This window comes from Peromyscus maniculatus, chromosome 18, assembly GCF_049852395.1.
Source record: "Peromyscus maniculatus bairdii isolate BWxNUB_F1_BW_parent chromosome 18, HU_Pman_BW_mat_3.1, whole genome shotgun sequence".
Lineage (NCBI taxonomy): Eukaryota > Metazoa > Chordata > Mammalia > Rodentia > Cricetidae > Peromyscus > Peromyscus maniculatus.
This window is the reverse complement of record NC_134869.1, coordinates 35571744-35588121: the sequence shown is the minus strand read 5'-3', so window position 1 is coordinate 35588121 and position 16378 is coordinate 35571744. Positions and strand designations below refer to the sequence as shown.

The window sequence follows — 16378 nt, the reverse complement described above, 5'->3', positions numbered from 1 at the left end:
AGTACCAACCATAGAGTTCTGGAGGCCTGTACAGACAGGAAATGACAGAACTGGCCAGGAAGAGGAAGTGATGTAGCTAGACAGAGAGCAAATCAGATGGCAGAACAGCAAGGCATCTAAGTCTGGGTAGACAGGAAGTCACTCTCTTTAGAAGCTGTGGAGTTGGTGAGGTGAGGTTAGCTCCTGGTTTGTCCTAGTCCTCTGATCTCTCTAAGGCTTTCACCCCTATGTATCACTCCATGTTTTTTATTTAATGAGACTATTTAGAAATTCGTCTACACATAACAATACTATGTTTCAAATAACGGGGCATGACCCTTCCACCCTAAGAATGCCTGGGGACTTGGAGAGGATGAGTTTGGCTCTGGAAAAGAAGACAAGCAGGATCCAGAGCTAATAAAGAAGAGATATGGTAAGTCGGGATTTATTTTCAGCACAAAACTGAAGAAAACCCTTGTTGTATTTGAACTGTGTGCAATCATGATTAGCACTCACACTGTAGCAGAAGAACTTCTAAAATGTTTCTAGGAATCATTTGGTAGCAGTTTTGCCAACTCAAGGAAAAAGAAAGCCTTTCGGGCTGTGGTAAGTGTCAGACACCAGAGCTTCCTGGGAGAAAGTCTTACACATTCACTTTCAAAGGTCAAGATTCCTGCAGCTATCCCTCAGGTAAGATTGGGAAAGAGGACAGAGATTGGGGTGAGAAAAACAAAATACAACAGCAGTGTGTACTGGACAGTGCTTCCCGGGGCAACTTCTCTACCAACTTGTCCTCATTTTGTCCTAATAATACAAATTCCAATCTGCAATAATACCTAAGGGTAAGTGGAATAACACAGTTTTATAATGCGTTATATCAGACAACATAGTACCACACTAATCAAAATGTCTTTTTAACAGATTTGCTGTCCATATGTGATGCTCCTAGAGTTCCTTTGTGAAGACTGGCATACAGAACACAAAAACACTTTCCCTCCCACTGAGAATCTATCTTATTTTGTCTTCAACTTTCTCATCCCGGTGAGTAAGCACTCGGCGAGAGTTCAAACCCAAGCCCTGACCTTCAGCCAGTCGGCCATGACAATGACAGAGGGGTCTGTGATGGTGCTGAGCAACTCCTTCGTGGCTCTCTTCTTCTCCTCACGGTAATTCTTCTTTTGTACCTAAGTTATCAGAAATAGAAACAGAACACTCAGGAGAAGAAACCGCTTCTTAGAACTCCGGGATTTAAGAAAAACAAATGGACAGGAGCTTTTGACAAGACAGGTGGGAATCCGGCTTCCATGATACATCATTTTAAGTCCTCCACACAATTTTAAATCACTTTTACCCTTTCAGATACAATCTGAAGAAATACACAGCTTCTGGGTTTTAAAACACACAAAAATCTCCCACTTGATTTTTTGTTTTGTTTTGTTTTTGTTTTTTGAGACAAGGTTTCTCTGTGTAGACCAGGCTGTCCTAGAACTCAGAGATCCGCCTGCCTCTGCCTCCCAAGTGCTGGAATTAAAGGTGTATGCCACCACTGCCAGCTCTGGGTTTCTGTTTGTTTGTTTGAAGAATGTCTATGTCCATCATATTCTTTTAACTGTGCTACAGGATTTCCAGCATATATAAAATATTGAGAGTGTTAACATGGAGTGCATTGGTGAACTGTTATTATTCTAAATTCATATCTATAACATCACTTCATTTAACAACCACAGCTTTTCAAGTAGATTTATTATTAGTCTCACTGCATTCAAGAACACTGAGGCAGAGAAACACTGAGGCCCAGAATCACAGAGCTATCAAGGTGTGAAGCAGGATCCAAACAAATGCAGACTGGCTTCCAAGGCCGGGATCGACATCGCCAGGCTAGGCTTTCCTACTCCATCTCTTACTGGTAGAAATCTTAGCTTCTTCTTAGCTTTTGTTTATTATGCTGCAACTGCTCCCAACTGGAAGATGTGCCCTTTTGTTTTACTAAAATCTAAGACTGGAATAATTAAGAAAAACAATTAAGAGATCAATTTGTTCAAAATATTAACCATTTTACTTTCATAGGTAAATTACTTCTATGAAATAACCCAAGAAAGCAGAAGTGAACTAATAGCTTTATTACTGTCTTGTTATTTGAATGGGGAAAGAGTAATAACCTACTAGTGTCTATAATTTTTCTTAAATGGTAAGATTAAAAACCTATCAAAGTTAAATTTGAGATTACATACACATAATAAAGTTTAACTATTATGTATCTCTAATGCCTTAGACTTGTGGCCCTTTTTTTTTTTTTTTAGATTTTATTTACTTTTGTGTATGGATGTTTTTCCATCCCACATGTATATCCGTGTATCATGTGTATACAAGTGCCCATAAAGGCCCCAGATAAGGCCATCAGATTTACAGAGCATTGCTAGCCATCATGTGGGTACTAGGTAATGAACCCGGGTCCTCTGGAAGAACAGCCAGTGCTATCAACCACTGATCAATCTCTCTGTCCCCCTGTGGTCCTTTAAAATATCCATGTCTAAATGAATAGATTTACTATGAGACTACCAATACAGATGCACACAGGACCATCCATAGAACACAGACAGATGAGATGGATCAGTAGGGACCATTACCAGTAGAGAGCAGTGTCCTGTAGGCTCCAGGTTCTATGGCCATTCAGGAAGGTAGCCCCAACACTCTACATCTCTTAAGATAAGTTAGAAATCTGGACTTTTATTGCCTCAAAATTTAAAACATGGTTCAAGTCAAACAAAATACATATTCCTATGGGCCTGGTAATTAGCAAACTAATTTAAATGGATGCCAGAATCATCCACTGGGTGTTTCACACACAATTAGGTGCTCACTCTACTGTTAAAGCTGTGAAGAGCCTGTGCTTTGGCTAGCTGTGGCCTGAAACGGCGTGCTCTGGGACAGTCGTCAAAAACTATCACCTGCTGACCTCACACGGCCATAAAGACATGAACGCTGTGCATGTGTGCTTGCCTTTCCATCCCCTGGAGTTCTTCCTTCCCCTTTAGGAGCATGCACAGAGATACTTCTTCTTAGCCTATTTCAAAGGCACATATAAAGCACTATGTGACAGGATCAGGGAGTCCCAAGAACATGACTGTCCAAATGTAAAGGGGACAAGAAAAAGCCCACAGGCCTCAACCCCACAGGAACAACTACAGACAACTGAGGAAAGCTGGGAGCAGGACAGGTGGCCTTCCCCAGGGAAGAGCACCCCAACTGGCTACCCAGTGCCAAATGGTCAGCTTGAACACATACCTATGAGTCACATTATATATATATGGACAGAGTGGATTACATTAAGGAATATAGATACAGATATGCGCAAGAACAATTAACAAAAGAAGAGGCCATGAATTTAGGAGAGCAGGGAAGGGCACATGGGGGGGGCGGTTGAAGGGAGGAAAGGAAAGAGAGAAATATTGTAATTATAATCTTTAAAAAAAAGCTTAAAAAAGTAACTACAGAAACTAACCTTAAGAGACTCTTTCTTAGTGAGCTTACTCGAAGTTGAACTGTCCTTTTCTGAGCCATTATAAAGTTTAGATTCAGACTGAGATGAAAATGAAATAAAGAAAAGATAATTAAAACTTAAATTTATCTTACATACCACATAAACTTAATGTTGCTTACACACTTCCCATTTGCTGCTATGAATTAAGCAAATAAAGATTTTCAATACAAGGCTTTCCCTACTTGGTATTTGTGTTATCATACACATACAAACATGCATGCATACACACACATACACACATGCTCAAAAATTAATCTGCAATGTGAAGTCAATATTTCTAAATTTACATTGTATTTCTCAGAACATTTTTAAGAAAATATACAATTGTTCAGTTATTCTTAGTATAAAAATTGCCAAAGCAGTGTTAGAATGACCGTTGAAAAATCTAAACAAAAAAGGAAACCACGTGAGTTTCATCCAGTTGACACACACACTACCCACTACCTCATCTCCTCCGTCTTCAAAAACTAAGACTAAGCCACTTTACTTGTCCAGTGTTTCAACATCAATACCCCCAGGAGGACCTATCTCCTCCCACCTTCCCAGTGGACTGAAATTATGATTAATGAAAAAAAGCTGTAGGTTAATAGTTAATAGTTATTTAATCTTCATAAAACCTTAAAAATTGAACAGCACATGTTTTTATATTCCTTTTACATGATCAAAAAGAGAGGCTCAGAGAGGTTGATTAGTCACACATTAACACAACAGCAACCAAAGCCCAGACCTCCTGAGCCAGTGCCCCATAATCCTTCACTAGGGTGCAAGAGCGTACATTTGAAAGGCATTTCTATAAATCTTCGAACAGCAGTATCAGTCTACGTCTTCAAAGTCCTCTAATTTTTCACTGTCACCATTGTCAGACACAGGGAAACAGACCAGCAATCTTAGTAACACTCCTTGGATCAAGGATTACATGGGACTCCATCCAAATGGTGGCTTTCAAATGTTAAACGACTAGACCTACATGGCATCACTAGCTCTAATCAAAAATAAAAACGCTTAAATACAAACTCCTTCCTCCCATGGTGACAGCGCCATGTTATTCACTGGCGACAGCAGTGTGCCAGCTGAAGAAAAGGAATGAGTCAAACGTTTCTTGATAAACCAACCGAATGAAAATGCCATGAAAGCTTATGTCTCTTGTCTGTGGTTGGTATGAAGTATTTCTCATAATGGGGAATGAATGAGGTTATGATGACGGTAGTAACTGCAGATACTTCTCAGTGCAGAAGACAGACATCAGCCGGGTCAAACGTGCACACTGCTGACCTAACTCAGCTTGAAATACCCTAGTGTTAGCTCTCATGGTGATGACATGCACTGTGATACCAAAACCATCTAGGAAGAGTGCACGTTAGATGCACTATCTAATGAAGAACACTCGGACTGTTGGCCTGAATGTCGATGAAGTTGATGGCTGCTAACTACTCACAAAGTACTGCGTGCGCACCACTCCACTTCAGCCGAAAGCAAGCCTCAGATAGTACCCTAGTTAGCACCCCCTTTACTAATAAGGGGACTGTACCTACAGACTAAGTATCTTTCCCCAAATCATACAGACACCAAATCGATAAGCAGGCCTTTGTATCTTGGTCTAGCTATCTAATTCTTAGCCTCAGAATTAGTAATTGAGTCATCTCACTATATTAGTTTATTGCTTTTAAAAGCTCCTCATATTCTATAGCAACCAGAATCAAACGGAAAACTTATCTTTATAAACAAGAGAAAATGTGTCCCCCAACAACTCCAAGTGACAAGATCTGGTTTGGTTATTACAAGAGTGCACTGTCATATGAATAAGCGGGCTAGAAGCATGTCGTGTGACACAGGCCATCAGGACACAGACACCTTCAGCCGACTGACGTGCTGTACAGTCTAGCTGTGGAAAACAGTGAGTCAAACATTCTCTTTCTTAACCTTCGGCGGTGCTGGGGTTGAACCTATGGCCTCTTGCAGGCTGCTAACAGCTGCTCTGCTGGAGGCACTACACCTACAACTCCCCTCTTCCTTTTTGAAATTTTGAGAAAGGGTTTTACTAAACTGCTCGAGCTGGCCTTGAACTTACAATCCTCCTGCCTCAGCAGTCTCCTAAGTAGCTGGAATTCCAGGCATGTCCCACCAGGCCTAGGTCTGAACCAACATACCTTTAACAAACCAAAAAACATGAACCATCTTTATTTCTTTGTTGAAGACATTCAGTATAGAAGGCTTCTCTTCCTTCAAAAACATGAGTGGTTACCAGCTTAATAATGACCAAAGGTTTTTAATACGTAGAATTTCTTTTTATTTAAGTGTTTATTTATTCTTTGTGTCTTTCACATCATGCCTCCCTATCCCACCCATCTCCCTCCCGGCCAGAATAAAACAAAATAAAATTGAAAAGGAAAAAATGGAGAAAGGGAAAATCTCATCCTGGAAGCTGCGGTGCGGCAGAGTGAGTCACGCAGTAAAGCCCTTTATCTGTACATTTATACATGCAGGTCTTCATCACAAAGGATTGCTCTGGTTCCAGGTCCCTGGTCTCTGCTACACCACTGATGACGCTGGGCCCTCACTGGGACTCTACCCAGACATCTTTTGCTGCCCTGTGTCATAGAGATCCTGCAGCCCTGGGTCCAGAGGACTGGCCCCACCCCCGTGCTCCAGCAGATGACAGATGGGGTGAGCACTGGGAGAGCGCCAACACACGGCGCTGGTTCTGGGCCTGGGGGCAGGGGTGGCCAGCCTGCCAGCTCTCCTGTCTTCACCACCAGAGGGAGTTCCAACCCTGCCCTGGCTAGCGGGTCCCTTGCAGCGATGAGCAAGGGGCGGGGCCAGCTCTCCTGCTTTCAGTTCCCCCACGCCTACACCTTCAGGGCCAGCCCCTCTGTGCCGTCCAGGAGAGGTATAGGGGCCACTTTCCTGAGCGCTGCAGCTGATGAGGGGCAGGGACAGCTCTCACTCTTACGACCTCAGGGTCAGCTCTCCCACCTGCCTCAGGTGTCAATGGGTAGGCGTGGGGGGATGCGGGGTTGAGCATTTCCCCCTCCCCTACACCGCCTCAAAACAGATGGATAATGGGGACAGCTCTCTCATGCTCATAACTTCAGGTTGGCTCACTCATACTTCCACCTACAGGGTCAGCTCTACTGTGCTGCCCAAGTGAAGTACAGGGCCTGCTCTCCAGAGTGCTGCAGCTGGTGGGTGACAGAGACAGTTCTCCCACCTGCCTGAGGTGGGGTGTGTGTGTGTGTGTGTGTGTGTGTGTGTGTGTGTGTGTGTGTGCGTGCGCGCAGGGAACATCTCTCAGAGTGCTGCCCACAGATTTTCTTGAATCTGTTAAATGGCTTTTAAAATACTAGCCTGCCCCCCCCCCACACACACACACTTAACTATTATGGCCTTACAGGCTACGTGACTTTAAGAAGTTATTCATCTCTCGGGTCTTAATGTCCTCATTAGTAAAATATCCTTATTTACTGCTAACTCACAAGGCTGCTTTGGGGATTAAATAAGGTAACACATATAAAATGTTTAACATAATACTTGGTATACACGCTCTGATTCAGGTTTCTAATTAGAGTCAAAATCCACCTTTCAGAGTAAGGCATTAACGTAGAATATGTCTTGTCATTTCCTTTAGAAACTACAAAACACTACATTTTTAAGGAATAATAGTAAGTTACTGTGATTACAAAGCTACTTTGGGTTGGAAAGGAATTTTAAACATTCAGGTAAGCATATCTTTTTCAAACAAATAGTAGTAACTTTGAACTTATAGGCAGGTCCATAGATGTTGGAGGATCAAGTTAAGGGATCTATGTTACAAAAACCTCATATCCTAGCAACAAGGTTCCATTTATCTTACTACATAAATTACTCATGATGGCCATTCCTGTCACAGACACAAGATATTTAAAAATGCTGTTTGGGGAATGGAGAGACATCTTGGCCTTTAAGAGCACTGGCTGGTCTTCAAGAGAACCAGAGTTCAATTCCCAGCACCCACACGGTGGCTCACAGCTGTCTGTAACTCCAGTTCCAGGGGATCCAATGCCTCCTATGGCTTCTCTGGGCACCACACACAGTGCAGATATATATTCAGGCAAAACACCTACACACATAAAAATAAAATAATGTTTAAATTTTAAATGTGTTCCCCTGAATAACTTGAAGAAGAATAAAAACGAGTAGGTATACATTAACATATTTAGGAACAAACTAGTTCCTATAGATCTCCTGAAAAACAGCAGAATGAGTATAATGTTACCAAACCCAAAGGTTCCCATGTTAAGAGCTGTTCACTCTAGGTTCTGCTTGCTTCTCCAGGACAGGGTCACAGAGAGCCCAGACTGCTCGTCAGTTCACTACAGTGGAGTCGCCTGGCACGGCAGCCACTAGCCATACGTAGTTACTGAGCATCTGAGATGTGCCTAGTATATGGAGACTTGGACTTCCTGCTTCATTTTAGAGACCAACACTCTAAATACTCTTCCATACAAAGCACAGGTGTAACAAGGCACCTGTTGTCTGTCTTAGTCATTAGTGGCCATCAGCGGCTGCAAAGTTGGGTTCCCCAGTCGTGCCCTATCTCTGCAACTACACAGATGGGAACTAGAAGGCTGTGGCACATCGGTCTTGGTGTTCATGCTATAGAGCTTCTGAGAAGGAATATTCCTACACCGGATATTCAACGATTCTGGTACGAAGTATGTAAAAACAAACTTTAAAAAATAATTCTACTGTATTTCTAGCTACAGTGCTTAGGGTACATTTTTCTTTGATTTTTAAAAATTACAAGTTATAAGCCAGGCGGTGGTGGTACACGCCTTTAATTCCAGCACTTGGGAGGCCGAGGCAGGAAGAGCTCTGTGAGTTCGAGGCCGGCCTGGTCTACAGCACGAGTTCCAGGACAGCCAGGGCAACACAGAGAAAGCCTGGTCCAGCAGAGCCCAGCACACAGTGCTCTAAACCTAGCATCTTAGCCTTCAGCTTATTTTAAGATGAAGGAAACTACAGGACAAGTACAGAGAAGAAGGCCCTTCTCTGGCTGTATCTTCTCTTTCTTCCTGGGAACAGGCCATAAAAGAAATTCAACTTTTCCCTACAGCAAATGCTCTCCTATACTTGCTGGAGGATCCATTGACACTGAGACACCAAGAAGAAGCTCAGCAAATGAGCCTGAGGGCTGCCCTTCATTACCCTCTCTTCTGGACACAAACTAGAGTGGCTGGGAAAGAAGGGCTCTCAGCTGGAGAATTACCGCCATCAGATTGCTTGTAGGCATTTCTGATGGAGGAGGGCCCAGCCCACTGTGGGCGGTGCTAGCCCTGGGCTGGTGGTCCAGGGGCACATAAGAAAGCAGACTAAGCAAGCCAGTAAGCAGCATTTTTCAGTTTCTTCTTCATTTCTCGCCTCCAGGTTCCTGACTGAGATCCTGCCCTGACCTCCCTCAGTGACGGACTGTGACATGGACGTGTAGGCCAAATAAATCCTCTCCTCCGGAGAGCTGGCTTGGGCAGTATTTTATCACAGCAATTAAAAGCAAACTAGAACATTCTCTTTGTTTGTTTGTTTGTTTATTCTTAATGGAGCTAGCTGGAAACCAAACCTAGAGCACTGCATTCTAGACGAGGAGCGTGCAACTAGTTCGTTCAGACCTTTGTTATCCTTTTTGCTCAATCACACCTGTACTCTCCATCAAACCAAAACATAAAAATAGACAGGTTTCAAGCCTATTTGTTTTGCGGGGGAGGGTTGTCTTCATTTCTGAAGGCTCCAACATTACATGGCAGTCGAATGTTAAATAAATATGCATATTTTTATCTTGTTAATATGCCTGTTATCTGGGACTCAGCTATGAACCTTGCTGTGAGTAAGAAAAGAAATGTTACATAATAACTTCAGTGCATTGGAGCTGGGAGATGGCTCATTTGGCAAAACACATGCTTGGAAAGCATGAGGTCCTGACTTAGACCCCCAGAACCCACAGAAAACAGTGGCAGGGCAGGATAGGTATGGCCATGTGTGCTTGTAATTCTAATGCTAAAAAGTGGGGGGGGCCGATTCTCTGGGGCTCCCTGTAGATAGTCTCACCTACTTGGTGAATGAATTCCAGGCCAACGAAAGACCCTGTATATTAAAAACAAGATAGATGGTGCCTAGGGAAAAACAGTCATGGTTTTTCCTCTGGCCTCCGTATGCACATATGTACATGTGTCTGCACATATGTACACATGTACATGCACACATGTACCCAATAATAAAATGTTAACTACGAATAGTATGTACAAAGTATGCATCAAAACACACTACGTAATCCTCTCAACTATTCCTAAGCCCAGGAGAAGAACACATAGGGCGGGATGAGCAAAGGCTACAGCTGCAACAGCAGAGTCAGTTCACCGGGCTAAGGAGGAGAGTCTTCCAACCACTGAAGTCGGTTCCAAAATCTCTACCAAAGCTCTTGCTGCTGCTATTACATCTTACCAGAAAACAAATCACAAGTCAAATCCCTTGACAAAGTTTGAAAACTCACTCAACTTTATCAACCTATAGAAGGCCACCACATCATTATAGTGGTGTTTTTAAAAACACTGATTTAGAATAGCCATGCCCTATTTTAATTATAGGATAGCACTACAAAGATCTTTGCTCATTACCTGGTAAATGTATGTATTTTGACTGTCATATAAATACATTTAAAAGACTCAAGGGTGTTTTGTTAAACTTGTGAAGCCTGAGACATCTCTTAATGGCACTCTGAGATTCCGGTTTGAGAAGTTCTGCGGTAGCCCACACACCAAAACCAGTGTCACTCTAGGGGAGCAACCGTGACCAAACAGTACTTTCCAAGTACTCAACAGCACCTCAGTCAGTCCGAGTGTAGACCTTCATACTTCCCACATATACTACACGGCTTCAACACACCGACACACCAATTCCTCTCAGCACTCACAGGACTCCAGTCCAGCACCCTCCTTTTAAATGTGGGGATGTCCTGCCACTACTAGGACAACAGTTTGCCTACCTTGCTCTTGGACATGGACAGTGAAGAGTCATCTTTATTTTGAGAAATATCTTCTTTTCCTCTTTCGAAACCTTTGGGGGAAATGTCAATATTCAATTATTACAACTTTTGAATGTACCATCATTAAACGTAAGAGCAAACATGAGCCATTCACTTTAGATACACATGACATTCACCTGTGCTTACAGAGCTCGGACTACCGTGGCTTATCATCATCTCACCACACTTCTTTAAAGTTAAGTGGAGCCAAGCTAGATTCGGAGGGGTTTGAAAGGGGGTGGGAGCCTGGAGAGAGGCTCAGGGTTATGAGCACTTGCAAGTCTTCCAAAGGTCCTAAGTTCAGTTCCTAGCACCAACATCAGGCAACTCACAACTGCTTCTAAGTCCAGCTCCAAGGGATCTCTCACTCCCTTCTGGCCTCTGCACCCACAAACACATGGTACTCATCAAGTCAATCAACCACATGTACACATTAAAAAATGAAAAGAACAAAGTTGGGAAGTGGAGAGAGGAAGGAGAGTGTGTATCTGGGAAGAGTTGGGGGGTCTGGAGGGTGAATATGGTCATATAATAGAACTATGCTGTGTGCACTGTGAAATTCTCAAAGAATAAAAATAAGTTGTTTTTTTAAAAAAAATTAATGCAGAGAGAAGCAATCAAGAGCTCCCCGAGTCCCCCAGTGTCAAGCTGAAGACTGGTTTGTGCTACTGGACCACTTTGCAGGAAACCATGCTCTCAGGGCTTTTATCCTAGAAAGCTCATTTCTTAGTTTTCCTCCCTGTGTCTTTCTTCTGAGACAGGCCCTCGTTTAGCTAAGGCTGGCTTTGAACTTGCTATGGAGCCAAGAAAGGCCTGAACTTCTGATTCCCCTTGGGTTTACACAGGCTAGTACCACTTCACCCAGTGTCCACAGTAATGGGGATCCAAATCAACGCCATGTACATGCTAGAAATGCTCTCTACTATTCAAGATACATCCCCAGAACGCTAGTGAGCTGATCTAACTTCTCTCTCTTACTGTCAAGCTGGGATGACATTCCAGAAGGTGAAAAAGACAGGTGGGAAAATAACTCCTCAGTAGAGGAGAAATCAGAGAGGGAGAAAGCACAGGAGAGGACACGGGGAGGAGGGAGGGAAAGAAAGAATAACAAAAGAAAGGGAGAAAGGAGGGGAAGGAAGAGGTGAGGGAACTCAACCAACCATCCAGTCCTGGTGTGGGGGTGTGTGCCTGCAGTACCAGCTATTCGGGAGGCTGAGGCAGGAAGAATAGCTGAATCTGGAAGCTTGAGACTAGATAGGGTAATACAGTGAGACATCATCTCAAAAAGTGAAATAAATATCTAATAATGTGTTTAATATAAGAATTAGATGAGCATGTATATAAACAGTTGGCACAGAAATTTGCATGTAGTTTATATTGTGTTAATGTTGACCCTTATCATTTCTAAATAGTCTAAAAGCAGGAATCTGAAATTCATGAACAGGGCTGGAGAGACTGTGGTTAGAAGCACATGTTCTTGCAGAAAGCCACATGGTGGCTCCCAACCATCTGTAATTTGAGTTCTAGGAAATCCAACTCCCTCTTCTGATCTCTGGGGAAATAAGGCACACACCAAGTACACATATATACATAAAGGCAAAAGGCAGACATAAAAATAAATAAATCTAAAAATAATAAAAATTTTAAATGCATGAACACAGTGGGACAAACATGTCTGTATCCCGTATTCAAATATAGCCTTATCCAAAGAGCATTTCAGTTATTACTGCAAGAGTCCCATTAGCGAAGACAATACTGAAATGTGTGAGGCAGGTGTAGATGATACAAAACTTAATGAAGTTCCTCTTACTTCTAAGGGCAGGTAATATTAGCTATTCCCTATACTGGCTCTGCCTATACATCACCAAGATGTATCAACAACAGAACCAATGCCTGAAGCACTTCAAAATAATTTTTAACACATCAATGATAATATAATTTATTCTGCTTGGGATTTATAATTAAAAATTATTTGATTCAGATATTTTAACTAAATTAAATCTGTATGAGAAAATATTTCTCTAGAAAAAGTAAAGATTACTCAGCTCTAATATACGGAAGGGGAAATTTTCATGAATGCAACATGGATTTTCAGATGAAAACTTACAGGAATTTGGAACTTAAATATACAGTACACTGGTCAAGAGACAGCCCAAACTGACCTACTCTGGTGATGGGATGACCAAACACCCTAATTGTTGTGCTAGAAACCCCGTCCAATGACTGAGGAATCTGGATGCAGAGATTCATCGCTAGGCCCCAGGTGGAGCTCTGGGAGTCCAATTAGCGAGAAAGAGGAGGGTTTATATGAGCAAGAATTGTTGAAACCAAGGTTGGATAAAGCACAGGGACAAATAGCCAAACAAATGGAAACACATGAACTATGAACCAATGGCTGAGGAGGCCCCAACTGGATCAGGCCCTCTGAATAGGTGAGACAGTTGATTGGCTTGATCTGTTTGGGAGGCAGCTAGGCAGTGGTACCGGGTCCTGGGCTCATTGCATGAGTTGGCTGTTTGAAACCTGGGACTTATACAGGGTTGCTTGGCTCAATCTGGGAGGAGGGGACTGGACCTGCCTGGACTGGGTCTACCAGGTTGAGCTGAATACCCAGGGGAGTCTTTGCCCTGGAGGAGGTGGGAATGGGGGGTAAGCTGGGGGGGAGAGGAGAGGGCAGGAGGGGGGAGAACAAGGGAATCTGTGGCTGATATGTAGAACTGAATTGTATTGTAAAATAAAATTAAATTACATTAATATATATATACAGTACACTAAAAGTTACAAAATTAAACTTGAAAATTTTAAAATGTATTCAAAGCAACAAATATAGCAATAAAGAATTCTCAATACTAATGACTTCAAATACTAGTAACTTCAAAGAACCTCTAAATATACACAGGAAAGAACACATTCTCTAAAAGTACAATTTTGTAAACAGAAAGACAATTCTTATTTTGCTTTCACATGAACAGAATTCCCTTTCTCCAGTGCTGTTTTTGTGTCGCTCAATCAATAGGAACCTATTTACTATGTTAGAAAAGTGTCCAGCTAACTGCCTATTTAAAGACAGAACAGAAACGAAACAACTGTGAAGTGAACGTTATGGTTGTGTGCTCACGTGTATGTGTGAACGAGTGTGTGCTCGCGTGTATGTGTGAACGTGTGTGTGCTCGCGTGTATGTGTGAATGCACGTGTATGTGTGAGCGCGTGTGTGCTCGCGTGTATGTGTGAATGTGTGTGCTCGTGTGTATGTGTGAATGCATGTGTATGTGTGAGCGCGTGTGTGCTCGCGTGTATGTGTGAATGTGTGTGCTCGTGTGTATGTGTGAATGCATGTGTATGTGTGAGCGCGTGTGTGCTCGCGTGTATGTGTGAATGCGTGTGTGTGCTGGCATGTATGTGTGAATGCGTGTGTGTGCTGGCGTGTATGTGTGAATGCGTGTGTGTGCTGGCGTGTATGTGTGAATGCGTGTGTGCTCGCATGTATGTGTGAATGCGTGTGTGTGCTCGTGTGTATGTGTGAATGCGTGTGTGCTCACATGTATGTGTGGTGTTCAGAGGCTGATGTCATCCTCTTTCTCATCCCAGCTCTCTCTGAACCTGGAGCTTGCCCATCTGGCTAGGGCCAGAAAACCCTGGGGATCCTCCTGTCTCCAGCTCCCAGCACTGGGATCCCAGGCCTGTGCTGCTGTACCTACTTTTTACAAGGGTGCTGGGATCTGAACTCAGGTCCTCATGTTTTCACAAGAGTAAATTACCAACTAAGCCATTCCCCAAGTCAGTACTAAAGCAAACTTTAAAAAAAAAAATGTAATGACACACAACATTTCAAATGCTGGAAAATGATATTTGTGAACCTAGATCACATATTACTCGTCAAATCTAAGAATTCCATTTTAAAAGTCTCATACTTTGAACTTGCAAATCATATAATTAGCTTTATATCATATCATGAATAACTGCAAATTATAATTTTAACTATAAATGAGTGAAGTTAAGTATACAAAATCTGACCAATTCCTTGAATTTCAACTAAATTTCTAAAATATACAAATATTCTTTCTAAAATATACAAATCTGACGAATTCCTTCAATTTCAACTAAAGTTTAAAAAAAAAAAAAGATGACCAATATAAAACACACAAAATGTATTAAAAACCTCCTCTAAAAGTCCTAAAATTAAAAATTTTCCAAATCACACCCTGAATTTCCAAGAGAAATTCCAAGGCAGTAATGTAAAATATTATTGCTAGTGTTTACGCTTGGTCTTTCCATGAGACTGGATAGATCTGAACTCCTAAAAAGGTACAAAATAATCTATCTTAAAAAAAAAAAACTGCCATAAAAGTGTATTTATCATGACCTTTTCTTTAAAACTTAGGCCATGAAAATATATTTATTAGGACCTTTGGGACTTTGCCAAAAATATCTAGTAGTGGCCAGGGATGGTGGTGCACGCCTTTAATTTCAGCACTCGGGGAAACAGAATCTGGTGGGACTCTACGAGCTTGAAGTCAACTATCATTTATTTGTCAGAAAAAGCTGGTGCCCAGAGAGGAGCCACGTCCTCACACATAAGCGTGTAATACTGGGCTATCTGCTTATGAGGAAGGCAGCAGAACAGTAAGAACAAGCGACGGGGGCCAGGCACTGGCACCATCACTCATCAGCTGCAGACCTGGGAGAAGGAAGCCATTTAACCCAGTGGTTCCACTTTGCTCTGGGGAGAATGCTAAGAGATCTAAAGAAAGTACCATAGACACTCTCGAAAAACAAAACATACTGATGCCTTTCCAAAATGTTCTCATCATCAAAGCTAATACAAAACAATTTCCTAATTACAGTTCCCCAAAACAAATGAATCACACATAACTTGGCATTTCAAACACCTATCCTATCCTTTTGTGCTAGTATTTTCATATTGGCACGGTCATAGGCTCGCAAGCATTCTACTGACTAGAACTCTTCCATCATGCAGTTAGAAAGCCATGTCAAGTTGTGTTTAGCTTCTATGACTTTAGTTTCTCATCTAAATAAATTTTACATTAGAAAATTTCTTATTAGTACATAGGGTTTTCTTCTAATAAAACAGAATGCTAGCTCTAAGTAAATCAACTTTCTAAAGAATAAGAATGCTAGCATCATTGACCAGGTTCACTCCAGGAGCAAACTTGGCTTTTAAAAATTGGGTATACTGGGTTGGGGATTTAGCTCAGTGGTAGAGCACTTGCCTAGCGAGTGCAAGGCCCTGGGTTCGGTCCTCAGCTCCAGGGGAAAAAAAATGGGTATACTACAAATGTAGGTTTAACAGCTATCTACTAAGTAAATAAAGAATTATCACAAACACTTACTATGCTGAATATCCAAGAACAAAAAAATTGTATGGAAACAAAAGCTGCTAAGAGAGCCGGAAAGATGGATGAGCAGGGAGCGGGCCAGTGTTTGCCATCACACTGAGCATGACAACCTGTGGGAATCGCTGAGACTGCAGGGTGGAGTCACTCAAATCCTGCACGTTTTTCTCTGACCTCCACCCAAGCCCACAGCATGCTCCCATCACCAACCACACGGAAAAAATAATTGTTATTTTTAAAATGTTACTAGATACGTGTGGGTAATTTGCCTGCGTGTATTTATGTGTACCATGTGCAAGCCCGGTACTCATAAAGGCCAGAAGAGGATGTGGGAACCCCTGAAACTAGAGTTACAGGCATTATCAGCTGCCATGTGGTGCTGGGTATTGAGTCTGTGTCCTCTGCAAGAGCAGCCAGTGCTCTTGACCCCTGAGCCATCTCTCGAGCCCTAA

The 16378-nt window shown here is 42.3% G+C and overlaps 1 protein-coding gene and 1 long non-coding RNA gene across 18 annotated transcripts in view; one reads left to right on the top strand and one right to left on the bottom strand.

Moving 5' to 3' along the window:
• Osbpl8 (oxysterol binding protein like 8) overlaps positions 1-16378 on the bottom strand; it is a 140023-nt gene that overhangs the window by 38002 nt on the left and 85643 nt on the right. For all 14 annotated transcript variants that reach the window (XM_076553888.1, XM_042263424.2, XM_042263427.2 and 11 more), the window contains 3 exons: positions 10533-10603; positions 3482-3559; positions 1062-1163 (listed from right to left, as the gene is read on the bottom strand). In XM_076553888.1, coding sequence (XP_076410003.1) covers positions 1062-1163; positions 3482-3559; positions 10533-10603 — 251 coding nt within the window. The remainder of the gene's footprint in view (positions 1-1061; positions 1164-3481; positions 3560-10532; positions 10604-16378) is intronic.
• On the top strand, positions 3-9061 carry LOC121823743 (uncharacterized). Of its 4 annotated transcripts, XR_013045547.1 has the most exons (6): positions 3-412; positions 901-5414; positions 6004-6184; positions 6641-6737; positions 7146-8204; positions 8924-9061. It is a non-coding gene; the product is annotated as an uncharacterized LOC121823743 (long non-coding RNA). The 4 variants fall into 4 exon arrangements; XR_013045548.1 differs by having other exon boundaries at positions 3-170; positions 331-412; positions 6004-8204; XR_013045545.1 differs by having other exon boundaries at positions 6004-8204.